General features: G+C 45.3%; 1 protein-coding gene across 11 annotated transcripts in view; it reads right to left on the bottom strand.

The window, feature by feature from the left end:
- The window catches only part of CLPB (ClpB family mitochondrial disaggregase), a 177,428-nt gene that overhangs the window by 84,282 nt on the left and 74,689 nt on the right, over positions 1–18,457 (bottom strand). For 8 of the 11 annotated variants that reach the window (XR_013961662.1, XM_080688674.1, XM_080688678.1 and 5 more), the window contains one exon: positions 2,688–2,816. The exons of the other annotated variants lie outside the window; for them this stretch is intronic. Coding sequence is in view for 7 of the 8 variants with exons in the window: in XM_080688674.1 (XP_080544800.1) it covers positions 2,688–2,816 (129 nt within the window). In the remaining variant the exon portion in view is untranslated. The remainder of the gene's footprint in view (positions 1–2,687; positions 2,817–18,457) is intronic. 11 annotated transcript variants of the gene reach the window in all.

Below are 18,457 nucleotides of genomic sequence, written 5' to 3'. Positions count from 1 at the left end.
GGCAGCTCCTGCGTTGAGCGTTTGCCTCCTGGTGGTCAGTCCGTGTCATAGCGACCGGCCATTCGGCTGTTTGGTCGATTTGCATATTAGCCTTTTATTATATAGGATGGAGCATGGAGCAGAGGCTTTTACAGTTGTTATCACTAACCTTCATGCTATCACTATCATACTTCTCAGGTGTTATCTTACAGACAAGAAAACGGAGGCTTAGAGAGTTAAGGCAACATGTCCAAGGCAATACCCGTAGTAGGGTGGGGGAGCTGTGATTCAAACCCAGGTTGGCCTGACTCTGAAAACATCCTTTCTATTACTCTACATGGCCTCCAAAGGGGTCAGAGAACTTCCCCCATTATCACACTGCTGACTGGACCTCCTCCCAGCTCTCTCATGAGTACTGCTAAGTCAGAGTTGGTCAAGAAAAGCTGCCCCTCCAGCTCTAACTCTCTAAGATCCAAGGACCCTAAATCCCTGTGGACTAAGCAATTTCAAGGACAAGGGTTCTGGGTAGGCTTGGTAAACACAGGCTGGCCCCTTGATCTCACAGAAAGCACTTTCCTCTCATTTGCTGCAGCAAAGTCCGTGATAAATATAGGTTAAGAAAAGTGGATGGTCAGGAAGGAAGCTCTTCTGCTTTCCCTGAAACCCTTGGAGAAGGTCAACTGAGGTCAGAAGATTTTGGAAATTTTATTGGCAACAGCCCCCAAGACAAGGGGGTAGAATCCCGCCTCTCAGTTGGCTGGTCACACACACAGGCTAACCAAGAGAGGTCAAGGGGGGAGGGAGGTCATAAGTTGGCAGGCCTGTAGCCCTGAGTGACGGCCACTTGTTCAGATCAGGAAAAGAGAAATAAGTGGGTTAATGGTTTTGGCCCTTGAGGCTGGGAGGCTAGGGCAGGGGGTGTAAATGGAAGCTGGGTAAAAAGGCAGGTGGGCAAACTGTAAAAGTGGGGGCAACGGGCATCTGTTCCAAGTCAACAGGCAGGAACCATGCCCCTGAAATGATTCAAAGGGCCAGCCTTGGCCTGGGGGGAAGGGGGAACACTTCATAAAAGACCCATGCCTCTTCATTTCAAAGGTGTTCGATCTGGAAAGCTGGAGAGAGGGTCTCTTTTTAGAGTGAATCCCTGTCTGTTTGGGGGCTGAAGGGAAGCAGGAAATGTAAACCACTGGACAATGGCTGGGGGTATTGATTGATTTTAAAGCATGGCAGAGAGAAGCCCCACGGTGAATGCTCCAATTCTTAGCTACAAATGTCTCGCCAGAGAGCTTTCCAAAGGACAAAGTGAGTAGCATCCTGCTTGGGGATGTTTTCTAAGTCTGCTTCTGAGAGCAGTAAGTTTTTGCTCAAAAGCTTCAATCATCCCAGGCACTGTTACCACAATGTATATGCCCCAGACCAAGGCACATCCTGGGGCAGGTCCCTTGTAGGCTGGGGGTTTGGGCCAGGCCTGGGTATTAAGCCAGTGTGGTTGGGTTTGGGGGTGTTGGGCCAGCAGGGCAAAGTCTCTGGGATGAAAAGAACTGTCTTTGAAGACTGAATTTTGAAAAAGTGATTGGGCTGAAGAGAACAGTTGGCATAAGTTACAGAGAAGAAAATCACAGCTCATTTAAAGATATTTCAAGCAGTCAAAGAAGAAATGAACTAAATGGATACCTAAAATGGAATGGACTCCCAGGGAAGAAATAGAGTTCTCTCAGTCCTTGACAAAATCCAAAGAACTGCCAGCCAGCCAACTATTGGAAAGGTTTGTACCAGGAGGAGAGTGGGTAGCCCCGATGACCTCTGAGGACCCTTGAAGCTCGTAAGTTCTATGAAAAATAATCCCTGACAAGCAGGCCCTAAGGTGGGTGTCTAGCCCCAAAGATGGTCTCTAGCCCCACAAAGTGGCACTGAGGGCAGTCATGTGCCATACTCAGGGGCCTGGGCACCACACATCCTGGCAAGATGCACTGCTCCCTATCATGAAAAGAGACTGTAGTGGGATAAAAGAAAGTAGTATGAAAAGTGACTGCTTGGGAGGTATCAGGCAGGATGGAAGATAACTCTGCACCAGACTTGGAAGGAGCAGACCAGCCTGAATCTGGGGATTGCACATACTGTCCCTCAATTTAAATCATGCTCTCTCAAGGGAGGGTATTCAATCATTCAGTAAATGGTTATTGAGTGCTGGCTGTGTGCAGGGTACTGTGCTAGGTGCTGGGAATGAGTTTGCTGACTTCAGGGAGCTCAGAGTCAAATTAGAGAGAAGACTACTGAAAACTTAAGAACAATGTCAGATTGTGACAAGTATGAGTTTAGACTTGGGTGGGGGTGGAATCAAGGAGGATGTCTTTCAGACCTGGGTTAATAGGAATGTGAAGGTCCTCCCCTTTGTTCTATTAGCCCTGCACTAGAGGTCATAGTGGAGAAGAAAGGACACTTTTAGGGATTGTAATGAACAAGACTCTCAGAGCATGTGCAGAAAGGCAGGATGGTCTGGTACAAAACACAGGTAGGCAAAAGATGTTACACCCACACGAGGTCAAATCACATGTGCACACTGCCCCTCTCATTAAGTACCGCCACCCTCAAAGCAGTTCCAGCCCTGGGAGGGTAACAGGGCTATGGGGGAGCATGGTATTTCCAGAGTGAGAGGTTGTCAAGTTTCTCTCTCTGCCAACCCCCACCCCATTCATCCATGCTCTTACCTCCATCCAGCAGCTCCTTGACTGTGCGGTAGTCGTCGGCAAGGACAGCATAGTGCAGGGCTGTGCAGCCCTTGAAGCTGGCGCGGTTGTTCAGCCGGTTGTTGAAGTCATCCTCTCGGGTGACCAGGACTGGGGGGGGGGGGAATAGTAACACAAACCCTTCTATTAGCAACAAATGCTCTGAGCCACCAATTTTACCATCTTTCTTTTGGCATTTTAATTTACTCACCCATTTACCTACTTGCTAAACATACAATGATACCTACTATGTGCCTGGCAATCTGTGCCAGGCAAGAGAAGGTAAAGCAGAGGTCAGTTAGTTCCACAAACATTTACTGACATCTATTATGTAGTAGGATTCATTTGGGGACACAGAGTGAATCAGACATGGTCTCTGACCTAATCTGAAGGAGGAGACAGAGAACAAACACATGTTTATCATATTATTTGAGACAAATACTATGTTAGAAGTATAACAGGATGATAAAGAAAGCCAGAGGGAAAATTAGCTCAATTTGGGAATGAAGAGAGGATCTCAGATGTCCAGAATCTTGAAGGGTGAAGAGGAGCCATCCAGGTGAAGAAAAAAGGCTGGGGTAAGAGAGGGGACCAGTGGGGCAGGAGACAGAGGCTGTTCTTTGCAGAACAGTAACATATCCCTCTGCTCTGAAAATGTTTACAACCTAGTGAGTGTTTAATATTATTTTGTGATGACCTTTTATAATTTATAAAAGCCATTAAGACTTTGAAACTACAGAAAAATACAAAGAAGGGATCAATATTTCTGCAACTTGAAAAACTGCACTTGAGGAGATCCAAGATGGCGGCGTAGGCAAACACCTAAACTGCTGCCTCGCACAACAATTTCAAAACTACAACTAAAAGACAAAACGTCTATCACCCAGAACCACGGGAAAGCTGGCTGAGTGGAAGTTCTACAACTAGAAGGAAAGAGCAAACAGCATTGAGGGGTGCACAAGCGCTGAAAAGCTGAGGTACGGAGACGCGCGAATAGGGCTGGTGACGGGTGACTGGGAGCGCTGCTGTTTTCAACCCAAAGGGAGATAAGCTCCCGATTACTCCTAACTCGTTTCTGGGGAGACTCGGGGGACCCAAACCCCTACGGGGAGAAGCTGGACTGTCTGCCGTGGGGTCGGAAAGTGAGGGAGGCTTGCTTGCAGGGCTGCACACAGGAACAATTGTTTATTGTGCTGGGGCGAGGGACATGGGGACACGCAGAGCCGGCTTACTGGCAGCCATCGCTGTTTGCCACACCCTAGCCTAGTCACGCCCTGAGACCCCGCCCTGCACAATCTAGGAACCCACCCAAGCACCAAGCAGCGGCTTTAGCATATGAATGGCCTGCCCTATCGCAGCTTAACCTAGCAAACTTGCAGCCCGGGTCAGACAGCTCCAAAACCTCCAAACCCCAAGCAAAGAGGAGAAAACTGTAGTTCTCGCTGTAGTGCCTGCTGGGTGGCCTCAGACAGTAGCTGACCTGCACCCCATTGAAGATCCAGAAGCCAGTGTACCTAGTGGTCAGTGTGAGACACCAGATTTCAACTCCTCACATCCATAAGTGACACATTCAAGAGGCAGACTCAGTGAGCACCAAAGCCCCACTGAAACAAGTCCTGCACCATAAGCATGTCTCCAGCGCAGCAGTTCTTTCATTATAGACACAGCAGGTCCTCACAGCCAATTGGCCTGGAGGTCAATTCCTCCCAGTGTACCAACAGCAATCAAGGCTTAACTACACCAAGACTTTGCACTCAGCCCACAAAGGGGTGTACCAAGAGCGTCCACCTCAGGTGATTGGGGAAGCTGAGCTACTGGCCCCTATAGGTCACCTACCACACAAAGCCACTCCATCAACACAAGGAAGCAGCAAAATGCGAAGACAAAGAAACATGTCACGAATGAGAGAAATGGAGGAAAGCAAACTAATGGACGACATAGAGTTCAGAACCACATTTATAAGGTTACTCAAGAATCTTCTAAAAACTGCCGAGAAACTTAATGAGACCTCTGAGGAGCTTAGTGAGACCTTCAAGGACCTTAATGAGAATGCCAAAAAAATGGAAAAGGACCAGTCAGAAATTAAGCATACACTATTTGAAATAAAGAATATACAGAAACTCAGCTGTAGATCAACGTACCCCAAGAATCAAACCAAAGATCTGAAATATGAGGAAACAAAAAACACCCAACCAGAAAAACAAAAAGAAAAAATCCAAAAATATGAAGATAGCGTAAGGAGCCTCTGGGACAACTTTAAGCGTACCAACATCCAAATTTTTGGGGTGCCAGAAGAAGAGAAAGAGCAAAATATTGAAAGCCTATTAGAAGAAATAATGACAGAAAACTTTCCCTACCTGGTGAAAGAAATAGACTTACAAGTTCAGGAAGCACACAGAACCCCGTACAAGAGGAATCCAAAGAGGACCATACCAAGACACATCATAATTAAAATTCCAAGGGCAAAAGACAAAGAGAGAATCTTGAAAGCAGCAAGAGAAAAACGGTTAGTTACCTACAAGGGAGCACCCATACGACTGTCAGCTGATTTCTTGGCAGAAACTATGCAGGCCAGAAGGGAGTGGCAAGAAATATTCAAAGTGATGAACAGCAAGAACCTACAACCAAGATTACTCTACCCAGCAAAGCTATCATTCAGAGTTGAAGGTCAGATAAAGAGCTTCACAGACAAGAAAAAGCTAAAGGAGTTCATCACCACCAAACCAGGATTACATGAAATGCTGAAGGGTGTTCTTTAAGAAGAGGAAGAAGAAGAAAAAAGTAAAGATAAAAATTATGAACAACAAAATGACATCAAATACATACCTACCAACAAGTGAATCTAAAAATCAAGTGAATAAAAAATCTGAAGAACAGAATGGACTGGTGAATATAATAGAATCAGGGACATAGAAAGGGAGTGGACTGACAATTCTCAGGGGGGAGGGGGTGTGAGGGGTGCGGGAAGAGACTGGACAAAAAACTTACACCTATGGATGAAGACAGTGGAGGGGGGGTAAGGGCATGGGGTGGGGTGGGGAATCAGGTGGAGGGGAGCTATGGGGGAAAAAAAGAGGAACACCTGTAATAATTTGAACAATAAAGATTTATTAAAAAAAAAAAGAAGAAAAACTGCACTTAATATTTTGGTATATATCCATATATCCATGTATGCATATATATCCTATAGAACTGGAATTTACTACATTGCAATTTTGTAATATGCTTTTTTACTCTTAATAAATGCACTGTGAACGTGTTTTTAAAGGTAAGATTAAAAAGCATTTCATGTGATCAAACCACCAAAAATCCTAGGCTCACTCTAGTGCTAGTATTCATGACTCTCCCTCCCCAATTTCATATTAAATAACCTAAAACCATTTCTGTCACTTTTATAGGACCCTATGGGTTGGGTGATCACACACATTCAGGACAAACCTGGTTTATGCCTGTTGTCCTGGACAGTACCAGCCTGGACAATAAATTGGAAGGTTACCTCACTTCTGAGGTCCTTCCTTGGGACCTGAGACCCCACATAACAACTATGATACTTAGGTGATGGGGTTTCTTTCTGCCCCAATTATCAGAGTAACTGTTATGTTCCCTCCGGAACTGAGTTCAGTGGGAGTGGAATTTGGGTCCTACCTACCTGAACCCCCTTCTCTAGCCCAGAGCACAGGGCCTGCAAGGGGTAGGCTCCTCTCACCCCCCACTGGGAGAGGGGGTGTAATTCAACCAAGAGGTAACCTTGTCTACGTAGTTAAAAGCATCAGACAATTCCTAAACCATTCTTTTCCAAGTAAGTGGTATTAGAATAGTGTCCATGCATTTTTCCCTCCCTTCCTATTTAAAGTTCAAAAAGCCATGTCATGCCTTCTCCTAATACTAACAGATCTCATTTACTGACCTTTTTCTACTCTGTGCCTGGCATGGTAGCTTCACACAATCTATTTAATTCTCATAACTACCTTATATAGTGGGTATTATCATTCTCATTTTATAGATGAAGAAACTGAAACGGAGGTCACACAGCTAGTATAGAGGTGAGCAAAAGTAGGCCTAGAGTTATAATACAAATAAATAATATAATAATTAATAAATAATAGTATAAGAATAAAATCTGTGTTTTGTGTACTTGCAATTATAAACCTACTTTTGCCCACCCTTGTACATGGTTGAGTGATGATTAGAACCCAGGTCTAATCTGAGTCTTTATTCTTTCTCTCCTTCGTATCATGCTGTCATCCTAATTTTGAAAATGAGCAAATTAGATCCCAAAGAAAGGAGCTCAGAGCCTAGATGTCTGGTCCCAGCCTTGACTCTTTTTGTTTTTTTTTTTAAATATATTTTATTGATTTTTTACAGAGAGGAAGGAAAAGGGATAGAGAGTTAGAAACATCGATGAGAGAGAAACATTGATAAGCTGCCTCCTGCACACCCCTTACTGGGGTTGTGCCTGCAACCAAGGTACATGCCCTTGACCAGAATTGAACCTGGGACCCTTCAGTCCACAGGCTGATGCTCTATCCACTGAGCCAAACCGGTTAGGGCCGCCTTGACTCTTATTCTCCCTCCTTTTCCTCCTCAGGTGAAGGTGCACTATACTTTCTGCAGAACTTGCCTTAAGAGGGAACTGCCTGAGGTCTGTAGCTAGCTTAGATGGGAGTATTTCAAATGTTTGGCCAAAATGAAGTTGGTGGAGTATGTAGCTGAGAATAGACCACACTTTCTTGAGGCCCATGGAATCAATAGTGAATCAGCAATTCTGCACCAGGCAAAGGCTCTCCAGACTGATAACCTCCTCCTCTCCACACCTGGAGTGTGATCTAACCTTTCCTGGGGTAGAGAGGACAGGAAGAAGGCCTCTGAGTAGCTAACACACAAGTCCCATATGCATTTTTCTCATAAGAGAGCCCTTTAGAGACCTAACTCAGAGATTACCAACTCTTAGTGGCAAACAGTCTTATCAAATAATGGTAAATCATCTTGTTTCCAGCTCACTGCAGATTAGGAGAAGAAAACAATAAGGCTGGGGAGGAGGCTTCATAATCAAAGCAGACTGATTACAATCAAGTGCGGGCCAGGCAGTGAGGGAAAAGTACAGCACAATAAAAAGCTAAAAAGGAATCCACAGAATACTGCACCTCAAAAACCCCTAAGGGCACCACTGAATTGCCCATTGGACATTAACTGCTGGATACAGTAATGAACCTGAAGAAAAGTGATAGTTGGCTCAAGAAAGCAGGAAGGGTGTAATCCATTTTACAAAGAAAACACACCATTCATTCAACAAACAACACTTAATGAGCACCAATGCATGGTGGTAGCTGCTGGAGATATACTAATGAATAAAAGAGTCTAATGCAAGAATCATACCATTGAACAAATTATATAATATGTTTCACAAGTGCAATTATAGAGCCATACCTAGGGTGCTTACCATAAAAAGCGGAGGAATTTAGGAAACATTGCTGTATTATTCAGTTCAGAGACAAATGTCACCAAAGTGCTGATATCATAGCCTATTAAGAAATCATAGGAGGATCCCTGCTCACCTCTGAGGTCTCATTTCTCCCCATCCCTTTCTAATGCCTTTTTTTTTTTTTTTTTTTTTTTTTTGCCTCAGAGCTTTTGCAATTACCATTCCACTGCCTGGAACATCTTCCCCTCTTCCATGCCTTCAGTTGGCTAACTCCAATTCATTTTTAGGCCTCTGATTAGAAATCAGTTCTTCTAGTGATTCTTCCCAAGTTCGAGGTAGTTACTGCTCCTAAGAGCTACCCAGAACCTTAGACATCTTCCGATTAAGTATTTATTACATTTTATTGCAATCACCTGTTTTCTTGACTACGTTCTCCAATAGGCAAAAAGCTCAGGAAAACAAGAAGTGTGACCGTCTTCACAGCTGTGTCCCCAGTGCCCAGTATGGTATCTGGTCATAAATACGTGCTTGGTAAATATTGGTTGAACTAGCAAATCCTATCTAATAGAAGAGTAATATGCAAATTGACCATCACACCAAGACATAAGATGGCCGCCCCCATGTGGCCAAAAATGGCTGCCCCCATGTGGACACAAGATGGCTGCCACAAGATGTCTGTCAGGGGAGGGCAGTTGTGGGCAGTTGGTGTGACCAGGCCAGCAGAGGAGGGCAGTTGGGGAAGACCAGGCCAGCAAGGGAGGGCAGTTGGGGGGAACCAGGACTACAGGGGAGGGCAGTTTGGGAGGACCAGGCTTGCAGGGGAGGACATTTGGGGGGGACCCAGGCCTGCAGGGAAGGGCAGTTGGGGGGGACCCAGGCCTGCAGGGGAGTGCATTTAGTGATGACCGAGCCAGCAGAGGAGGGCAGTTGAGGCGGACCAGGACAGCAGGGGAGTGCAGTTGGGGGGACCAGGCCTGCAGGGGAGAGCAGTTGTGGAGGGACCAGGCCTGCAGGGGAGGGCAGTTCGGGGGGGACCAGGGCAGCAGAGGAGGGCAGTTGGGGGCTACCAGGCCTGCAGGGGAGGGCAGTTGGGGGGGCCAGGCCTGCAGGGGAGGGCAGTTGGGGGGGACCATGCCAGCAGGGGAGGGCAGTTAGGGGCAATAAGGCCGGCAGGGGAGCAGTTAGGCGTCGATCAGGTTGGCAGTAGAGTTGTTAGGGGGTGATCAGGCTGGCAGGCAGAAGTGGTTAGGGGCAATCAGGCAGAGGCAGGCGAGCGGTTGGGAGCCAGCAGTCCTGGGACTGGGCCTAAACGGGTGGTCGGACATCCCTCAAGGGGTCCCAGATTGGAGAGGGTGGAGGCTGGGCTGAGGGACACCCCCTCCCCACCGTGGATGAATTTCATGCACTGGGCCTCTAGTAAATACATAATTCATAAATAAGTTCTGATATAACCTTGTTTTGGGGATGATAATAATGTCAGCCAGCAAGTATTTAGTGGAGGCACTAGTGTGTGGCTGTTAAATAGGTGAGCTCTGGAGCCAGACCACCTATGTTTGGATCTCAGTCCTGAATTTGCTGACTGTGTAATATTGGATAACTACCTACCCTCTCTGTGCCAAGTTTCTTTATCTGTAAATGGAGATGATAACAGTACCCTCTCAGGGATACTTAAGGATTAAATGAGACACTATGAGTAAAGGGTCTTGGAGCAGTCCCTGGCATACAGTACCTCTCAGTAAATGTCAGCTATTATCCTTACTGTCTAGTCTTATGCTTCCAAAGTGTATTCTCTCTGTGAAAGAGGTCCATTTGGGGAATCCTGCACACACCATTCCCCTCAGAAAGGCACAGTTCTTAGTTAAGAACCATCTGTTTAATTCGGTGTCACTCGGCAGTTCCTGGTTTAACAGCCTCTCTCCACCTAACCCTTATTAAAATCCTGCAGTGCTAGTGTTCCACAGAACACTCTTTGGAACTGAGTAATACATTAAAATATTTTCACTTATTTATTTCAGAATAATCTGTGAGGTGTAAGTTTACTCTTCCCATTTTACAAGTAAGGAACTAAAGTTGAGAAGGGTGCCACAACAGCTGGTGGTTGAGCAAGGCCCATTTCATGCTCTTATCAACAATAACCTCTCTCCCCCAATTTGTCCCACATCATCTTGCTGAAGTCCCCAGCTCATTAGATTTCATATTTTTTTCTTTCAAAGGTGTAAAGTTGTGGGGAGAAATAGGTACAGCACTTACCCCCTTCACTGAAGAAAAGTATGCAAATCCACGGAAGCTAAAGTGACTCATTCAAAACTGGCTCACCAGCTGGCCACTACGGTGGTATTTTGTGGCCCCATGTTTACAGGTGGTCCTCAGCCAGTGAACCATGCCCTTCCCAACAAAGACATCTACTAGCCTATCTCCAGCACTGGGAAGATGGACTTAGGCTCCTGCTTCCCCTCCAAGCCAGCCATTCCTGTCTCTTCAGTGGAGGTTGCACCCCCGCAGGCCACAGGGAGAGTGACAAAGCATCACTTTGTTATCCTTCTGCTCTCATCTCTGACTTTTTGATGTTGCAAAGTCTATGCCTGGGTGCCATGGCAAGTATGTGCCTGAGAGATACTCTGCAGGCCTCAGCAGTGCCAAGAGTCAGCGGAAGTGAAAGTAGTACCTGAAGCCCTTCATGCAGCCCTGGCCATTCCTAAGCACTGCTGAAACTGCACCTCCTCCCCCAAGAAGAAACAACCTAAAACCAAAACCAACCAACCAACCAACAAAACCCACTACCTCCCACGATGAGAAACAGTGATTTAAGGTAAAGGAGTCACGGACTCCTGACTCTTAGTTCTGCCTTTTACGAAGTTCTTCTATCTGTACAATGGGCATGATAAGCAATAATTTGAGGAACACTAAATATTTAAATATTATGAGAATCAAATGTGATGATAGGCTTAAAAAGCATTACCAAAACATTTAATAATGCTGCTTTCTCCCTTGGGTTAGAAACTAGGGACACAGAGATGACTCAGACATGGCTCCTGTCCTCACAATGCTAAGTCTATTGGGGGAAATTTTGAAAAAACGTGTATGAGGCAATATGGGTGGTCTCCAGATAACAAAACCTTTATTACTTACTGCTGCCTTGTGCAGAGGAAAGGCAACCCTAGATACAAGTCTCATTCCCTCAGCTCAGCCTCTACCCGCTACTCCCAGGAGCTGTGCAATCTAATGTCATGGATCCAACAGTGCCCTGTCTTTAAAGATGTGAGCACGTCTCTTTGAGAGGAAACCTCTACAACTAATATGACAAACTCAAGAATAACCCCTTACATTTGTGCAGCATTTTACAGTTTAGTGAGTACTACAGTGCAATCATTCCCTACCCTCATGACAATCTAGGGCAGATGGGTCAAGTTCTATTCTCTGTTGAACAAGAGATAGAGGTAAAGAAGTTAGGCAGCCTGTCAAACTTGCACTGCTAGTGGGTGGTGAACTAGGACTAGACCTCAAGCCTGCCTGGCTCCGTCCTCTATACTGCATAGTTTCTGCAATGTCCATAAGGTCAAACCTCACATAACCCAGGGTCACCTAAGCTGGCTTGAAGCTCAGGGACTAAGCTAAATTCTTGAGTCTGGAGTATCTACAAGGTGTTTTGTATCTACAACCACATTAAATCCTCACTACAATCTGAGAGATGGTCATCCTACTGCCCGCATTGCAGGCTGCTTCCTCAACCTCTGTGGGCACTGTCAGCTCTGCCTGTTGCATTTGTCAGCAGTCAGAGGATAGGGCAAGAGGGAGATTCCCTGTGTTGGGTCACCATGAGACCATCCTTGGAGAGTGCAAGGCCTAGACAGTCCACTTTCCTCTCCAAATTCTACCTGTTATTTAAGGCCCAATTCAAGGCCTCCTCTTCCAGGAAGTCCTCTCCTCCCAGCTCTGCCCTGGATAACTGTCATGTCAATTATGTGTACTCATCTACCAGTTAATTATATATTGTCTTACAACATCTCTTGTAATATTTTATTGTGTTAAAATTTTCCCTTCTGGAGAAAAACCAAGATGGCGGCATAGGTAAACACCTGAACTTGCTGCCTCGCACAACCACTTCAAAACTACAACTAAAAGACAAAACAGACATCATCCAGAACCACAGGAAGGCTGGCTGAGTGGAAATTCTACAACTAGAAGGAAAGAGAAAAGCACACTGAGACTCAGAGGAGGTGCGTAAGTAAAGTGTGGAGTACGAAGGTGCGCAAGCGGAAAGGGGCTGGCAACTGAGGACATGGCTGTCTTTTTCAATCGGTAGGGAGACACTAACTCCTGACTGCTCTGAACTCCAGTTCTGGGCGAGACTCTAGGGACCCAGACTCATACAGGGGGAAACTGGACTGTCTAGCATTGGGCCGGAACACGAGGGCGGCTTTCTCTCAGAGGTGCTTGCAGCAATTACCACGGGACACTGAGACCCGGGGGCCTCTTAGAGCAGGGCTGCCGGTCAGCCACTGCTGTTTGCTCCACCCTGTTGATACCCTGAGACCCCGCCCCACCCCAGCTGTGTGCAGAGGCTTTTGCATATGAATGGCCTGGCCCTTTGAAATCTAAAATTACCTAACAAACTGCAGCTGGGTCAGAGAGCCCCAGAACTTCCAAAAGAAGGCCCAAGGCCCCACAGCAGCTTGCATTGCTTCACAGATGGGCCTCATCTGGGTACCTCCAAACCCCAAACAAAGAAGAGGAATCTGCAGATCTCTCCATAGCTCCTGCTGGCTGGCCTCAGGCAGAGGCTAAATTTGCACCTCCTTGGAGATCCAAGAGCCAGTGTACCCAGTGGTCAGAGTGGGACCATCCAGATTACAACTCCTCAGATCCATAAGGGACACACTCAGGGGGCAAAGTCAGTGAGCACCAAAGCCCCACTGAAGCAAGTCTTGCCTCATAAGGGTGTCTCCAGCACAGAAGTTCTCCCATCATAGATACAACTGATCCTCAAAGCCAATTGGCCTGGAGGTCAATTCCTCCCAGTGATACTAACAACAATCAAGGCTTAACTACAACAAGACTGTGCACACAACCCACAAATGGGGTACACCAAGAGTGTCCACTTCAGGTTACTAGGGAGGCTGAGCCACTGGGCCCTATAGGACACCTAGCACACAAAGCCACGCTATCAACACAGGGAAGCAGCCAAAATGTGGAGACAAAGAAACAGGTCACAAATGACAGAAATGGAGGAAAGCAAACGACAGGATATAGAGTTCAAAACCACGGTTATAAGGTTATTCAAGAACCTTCTAGAAACCGCCGATAAATTTAGTGAGATCCTCGAGGATATGAAAAAGGACCAACTAGAAATTAAGCATACACTGACTGAAATAAAGAATAATATACAGAGATCCAACAGCAGACTAGAGGATCGCAAGAATCAAGTCAAAGAGTTGAAATACAAAGAAGCAAAAAACACCCAACCGGAAAAGCAAAAAGAAAAAGGAATCCAAAAATATGAAGATAGTGTAAGGAGCTTCTGGGACAACTTCAAGTATTACCAACATCCGAATTATGGGGGTGCCAGTAGAAGAAAGAGAGCAAGATATTGAAAACCTATTTGAAAAAATAATGACAGAAAACTTCCCCTACCTGGTGAAAGAAATAGACTTACAAGTCCAGGAAGTGCACAGAACCCCAAACAAAAGGAATCCAAAGAGGACCACACCAAGATACATCATAATTAAAATGCCAAAAGCAAAAGACAAAGAGAGAATATTAAAAGCAGCAAGAGAAAAACACTTACCTACAAGGGAGTACCCATACGATTGTCAGCTGATTTCTCAACAGAAACTATGCAGGCCAGAAGGGAGTGGCAAGAAATATTCAAAGTGATGAATAGCAAGAACCTACAACCAAGATTACTCTATGCAGCAAGGCTATCATTCAGAATTGAAGGTCAGATAAAGAGCTTCACAAGACACTTGGGGGTGGAATGAGGGCATGTGACGGGGTAGGGGAGGCTGGGGGAAGGTCAATGAGGAAAAATAAAAGGAGATATATGTACTAATATATGTAATACTTTAAACAATAAAAAAAATATTTAAAAAAAAAGAGCTTCACAGATAAGAAAAAGCTAAAGGAGTTCATCACCGCCAAACCAGTATTATATGAAATGCTAAAGGCTATTCTTTAAGAAGAGGAAGAAGAAGAAAAAGTTAAAGATAAAAATTATGAACAACAAATACATATCGATCACAAATGAATCTAAAAATCAAGTGAATAAAAAATCTGATGAACAGAATAAACTGGTGAATATAATAGAATCAGGGGCATAGAAAGGGAGTGGACTGACAATTCTTGGGGGGAAAGGGGTACTGGGGGTGCGGGAAGAGACTGGAAAAATCGTACACCTATGGATGAGGACAGTGATGGGGAGTAAGGGCAGAGGGTGGGGTGGGAACCGGGTGGAGGGAAGCTATGGGGGGAAAAAAGAGGAACAACTGTAATAATCTGAACAATAAAAATTTATTAAATACAAAAAAATTTTCCCTTCTGTTCTGACTCCCCAATTAGAACAAAACTCCCCTAGGCTCCTCATGGATGACAGTAACTAGTACAATTTTTGCATGTACTTCATACAGCATCACTTCATTTTTTCATGCAGCTTGAGACTTCATTCATCTACCTGCCCATAGGCACACCACCCCTGGCACCGCAATACAGAAAGTGCTATGAGAGGCATGCATGCAGAGAGTCTGATGGCAGTACAGATGGCGCACATGTCATGTGGCTTGGGGAGGAATCTCCCAGGGGAACTGTTCTAAGGATGAAGGGGAGCTTGACAGGTGGTGAGGGGAAGAAGGGCATTCTAGGACAGGAAGTATCATTTGCAAAGGCCAGAGGTTAAAGACTATATTGCCTGTTCATTCATTCAAGAAACTGGAAGTCCTTCGGTGAGCCTGGAATGCTGAGTGAAGGTGGGTGGAGCAGTAGGCAGAGATGAGGCTGCCCAGGTAGGCAGAGGCCTGATCCTGAGAGGGGTTTGGACTCTATCCAGAAAGCTATGGGCACACAGTTGTTTTTGTTAACGAATTAAGCAACATGGGGAACAACGAGAACAATAAACCAGAAGACAAGAGAACTGGGTTTAAAAATGGCTTTCACTAACTTGATATGTGTCCCAATACCTCTGTGATTCCCTATTTTTAAAATGGAGTTTTTCTACATTAGTGTTTCTCAAACTTTTGTGGGACCTGGCCGATGTGGCTCAGGGGTTGAGCATTGACCTATGAACCAGAAGGTCATGGTTCAATTCCCGGTCAGAGCACATGCCCAGGTAGTGGGCTCAATCCCCAGTGTGGGGAATGAAGGAGGCAGTCAATTAATGATTCTCTCTCATTGATGTTTCTATCTCCCTCTCCCTCTCCCATCCTCTCTAAAATCCATAAAAATATATTAAAACAACAACAACACCTGGGTAACTTGTAACAAAACACTGAATCTTGGGCCCCCACTTCAACAATTTGGATTCAGCAGGCAGCGCCTGGGAATATACATTTTAAAAAGCCCATTGTGTTGTTCCCCCAAGAAGTCTCTGAGAAGCACTGGGGCAGATGATCTCCTGAGGGTCCTTCCCACTCTAATGTTCTGTGAAAAACACTAAAAAGATGTAATACTGGCCAAACCTGCCTGATCCTGCTCTAAGAAAGCAAAGGATGTCTGGGCACCAGAACATTCTTCCCAAGCCCCATGTTTACAAAGGTAGACCCAAGCTCCCAGGACACCAAGCCTTGCGACGAGACCTCCAATATCTCACTTATTAGCTCATCTCCCTCCAAAAATCCCAGTTGGAATTAGGTCCTTCTACACAATACACTGTAGTCTGTTTCCTCATTCATCCACTAAACATTTTATTAAGTACTTTGTATAGGCTGGGCCATGGGGATAGAGAATGGGCTCTACCCTCAAGAGCACGTAAACACTACAAATAGTATAAAATAATCTTTCTTTTATAAAGTATCCCTGAAAGGAAAGAATTCAGAATTTCAAGTCAAAGAGACATGGATTCTAATCCTGATGACTCTGGAAAATTACTCCATCCCTCTGGGCCTCAACTTTCTTATTGGTAAAATCAGGACATTAGTATCTATTAATTGGGTTGCTATGAAAATTAGAAACAATGGAGTATAGTGAGGGGAACAGGAAATAATTGGCACCTAGGAAATGGCAATTTTCAAATTAACATATCTCTCCTGTCCTGGAACCCATAATATCCACATTCTTCTGTTTGACTTTCAGAAACCTCTCATTCCTGGTCCCTGTTAATTTCTCAATATAGACTTTCAATTCCTCCCCTCCTGCTGGTTGAGGCTCCCAAAAGAGGACTGTGGTGATCCTACAGTGAATCCTCAGTGGGCAGCACACTGTTATTAGAAAGAGCAGAGAGGTCACAGTCAGTTAGCCTGGGAAGCAAAACTCACCAACTGTGTGACTCTGATCAAAATCTTTAACATCTATGAGACCTTGTTTCCTCACCAGCAAAATAAGTAGTATCACCGACCTAATAAGATCCAATGATAAACCCAATTAAGAAATGCACACAGGATCTGAGTAGGTATTTTTCCAAAGATATTTTTGGAAAATACAAATGGCCAAAAAAACACAAAAAGAAGCCCAACATCATTAGCCAACAGGGAAATGCAATTCAAAACCACAATATACCACTTCACATCCATTAGGATGGCTAAAGTAAAAAAGGCAATAACAGGTACTGGTAAGGATGCAGAGAAACTGGATTCCTCATACATGGCTGGTGGGAATGTAAAATGGTGCAGCCACTTTGGAAAACAGTCTGGCAGTTCCTCAAAAGGTTAACCACAGACTTACCATATGACCCAGCAATTCTACTCCCAGATGAAAACGCCCCAAATGAAAACATTATGTCCACACAAAAACTTGTACACAAACATTCATAGCAGCATTATTCATAATAGCCAAAAGTAGAAACAACCCTACTGTCCCTCGATTGATGAATGGATAAATAATGTGGCATATTCATTAATGGAATATTATTTGACTATGAAAAAAGAATAAAGTACTAATACATGCTACAACATTTTTTCTTTGCTGTTAATCCTCACCTGAGGATATTTTTTCCACTAGTGGCCTGGTGCACGAAATTCATGCACATTAAAAGGGTATTAATTAGAGGAAATAATTTAATATTGCTATTTGCCCTTTTCTATAATAGAAGTGTCAGAGATGAAAGAAAATTAGTAAAATGTATATGAAAACCTTCCTCCTGTCAGAGTCTGGGGTGCACCATGGGACCCAGAGTCAAGTCCCCACCCACCCACATGTGCCTCAAAATAGCGGGAGACCCAGACCCGGCCACCCCCCCTCCCATTGGGCTAGATCCAGACCCAGCCAGTCCCACCCTTGTCAAGCCCCACCAGGCAGGGGACTTAGCCTCAGGTCCCTTGGCCTGGCGCCAGGATGGGAGGCATGGCCTCAGGTCCCCCAGCCCAGAACGGGGTGGGGGGCATGCCTTGAAGTCCCCCGTCAAGCCCCGCCAGGTGTGGGGCGTGGCCTGAGGTCCCCTGTCAAGCCCTGCCGGGTGGGGGTGCTGCCTGAGATCCCCTGTCAAGCCCTTCCAGGTGGAGGACATGGCCTGAGGTCCCCTGTCAAGCCCCACGGGCTCAGGTCTCTGCTGATTGCTCATTAAGGCTCCTTATAAGAACTTGGCCTCAGCTGTGGGTGCAGCCATCTTTGTGACGAAGTGATGGTCAATTAGCATATTCCCTCTTTATTAGATAGGCTTGATTTTTAGAGGGAGTGGGAAAGACACAGAGAGAGAAACATCCATGTCAGAGAGACATATGGATTGGCTGCCTCCCACACATGCCTGACCAGGGCCATGGATCGAGCCTGCAACTGAGGAACATGCCCTTGACCAGAATCGAACCTGAAACTCTCCAGTCTACAGGCTGATGCTCTATCCACTTTAAGTGACTGAATTGTACAGCGTGTGAATTAAATTTCAATAAAGCTGTTACATGAAAAAATGTATATAAGGAACTCAGAAAATTACTTGGCATGTAGTAAGGATTCAATAAATGGTACTAAATTTATTATTGTGCCCTTCCCTCTTCCTGATGCCACTCTAACTCTGGTCAGAATCACCACTAACACTAACACTGTAGAATATGGCAGGCTCACTGCAGGGAGCACATTTCATACTCAGTGGAAGGTCACAGGTGAGTCCTGAAGGCTAATATCCCAAGGACTAAGAGTCTTCCTCCAACACCCATATGGCCTGAATTTACTGAACACTTATTATGTGACAGGT

Source organism: Plecotus auritus (genome assembly GCF_963455305.1).
Source record: "Plecotus auritus genome assembly, chromosome: 9".
Taxonomy (NCBI): Eukaryota; Metazoa; Chordata; class Mammalia; order Chiroptera; family Vespertilionidae; genus Plecotus; species Plecotus auritus.
This window is presented reverse-complemented; position numbering and strand designations above follow the sequence as displayed.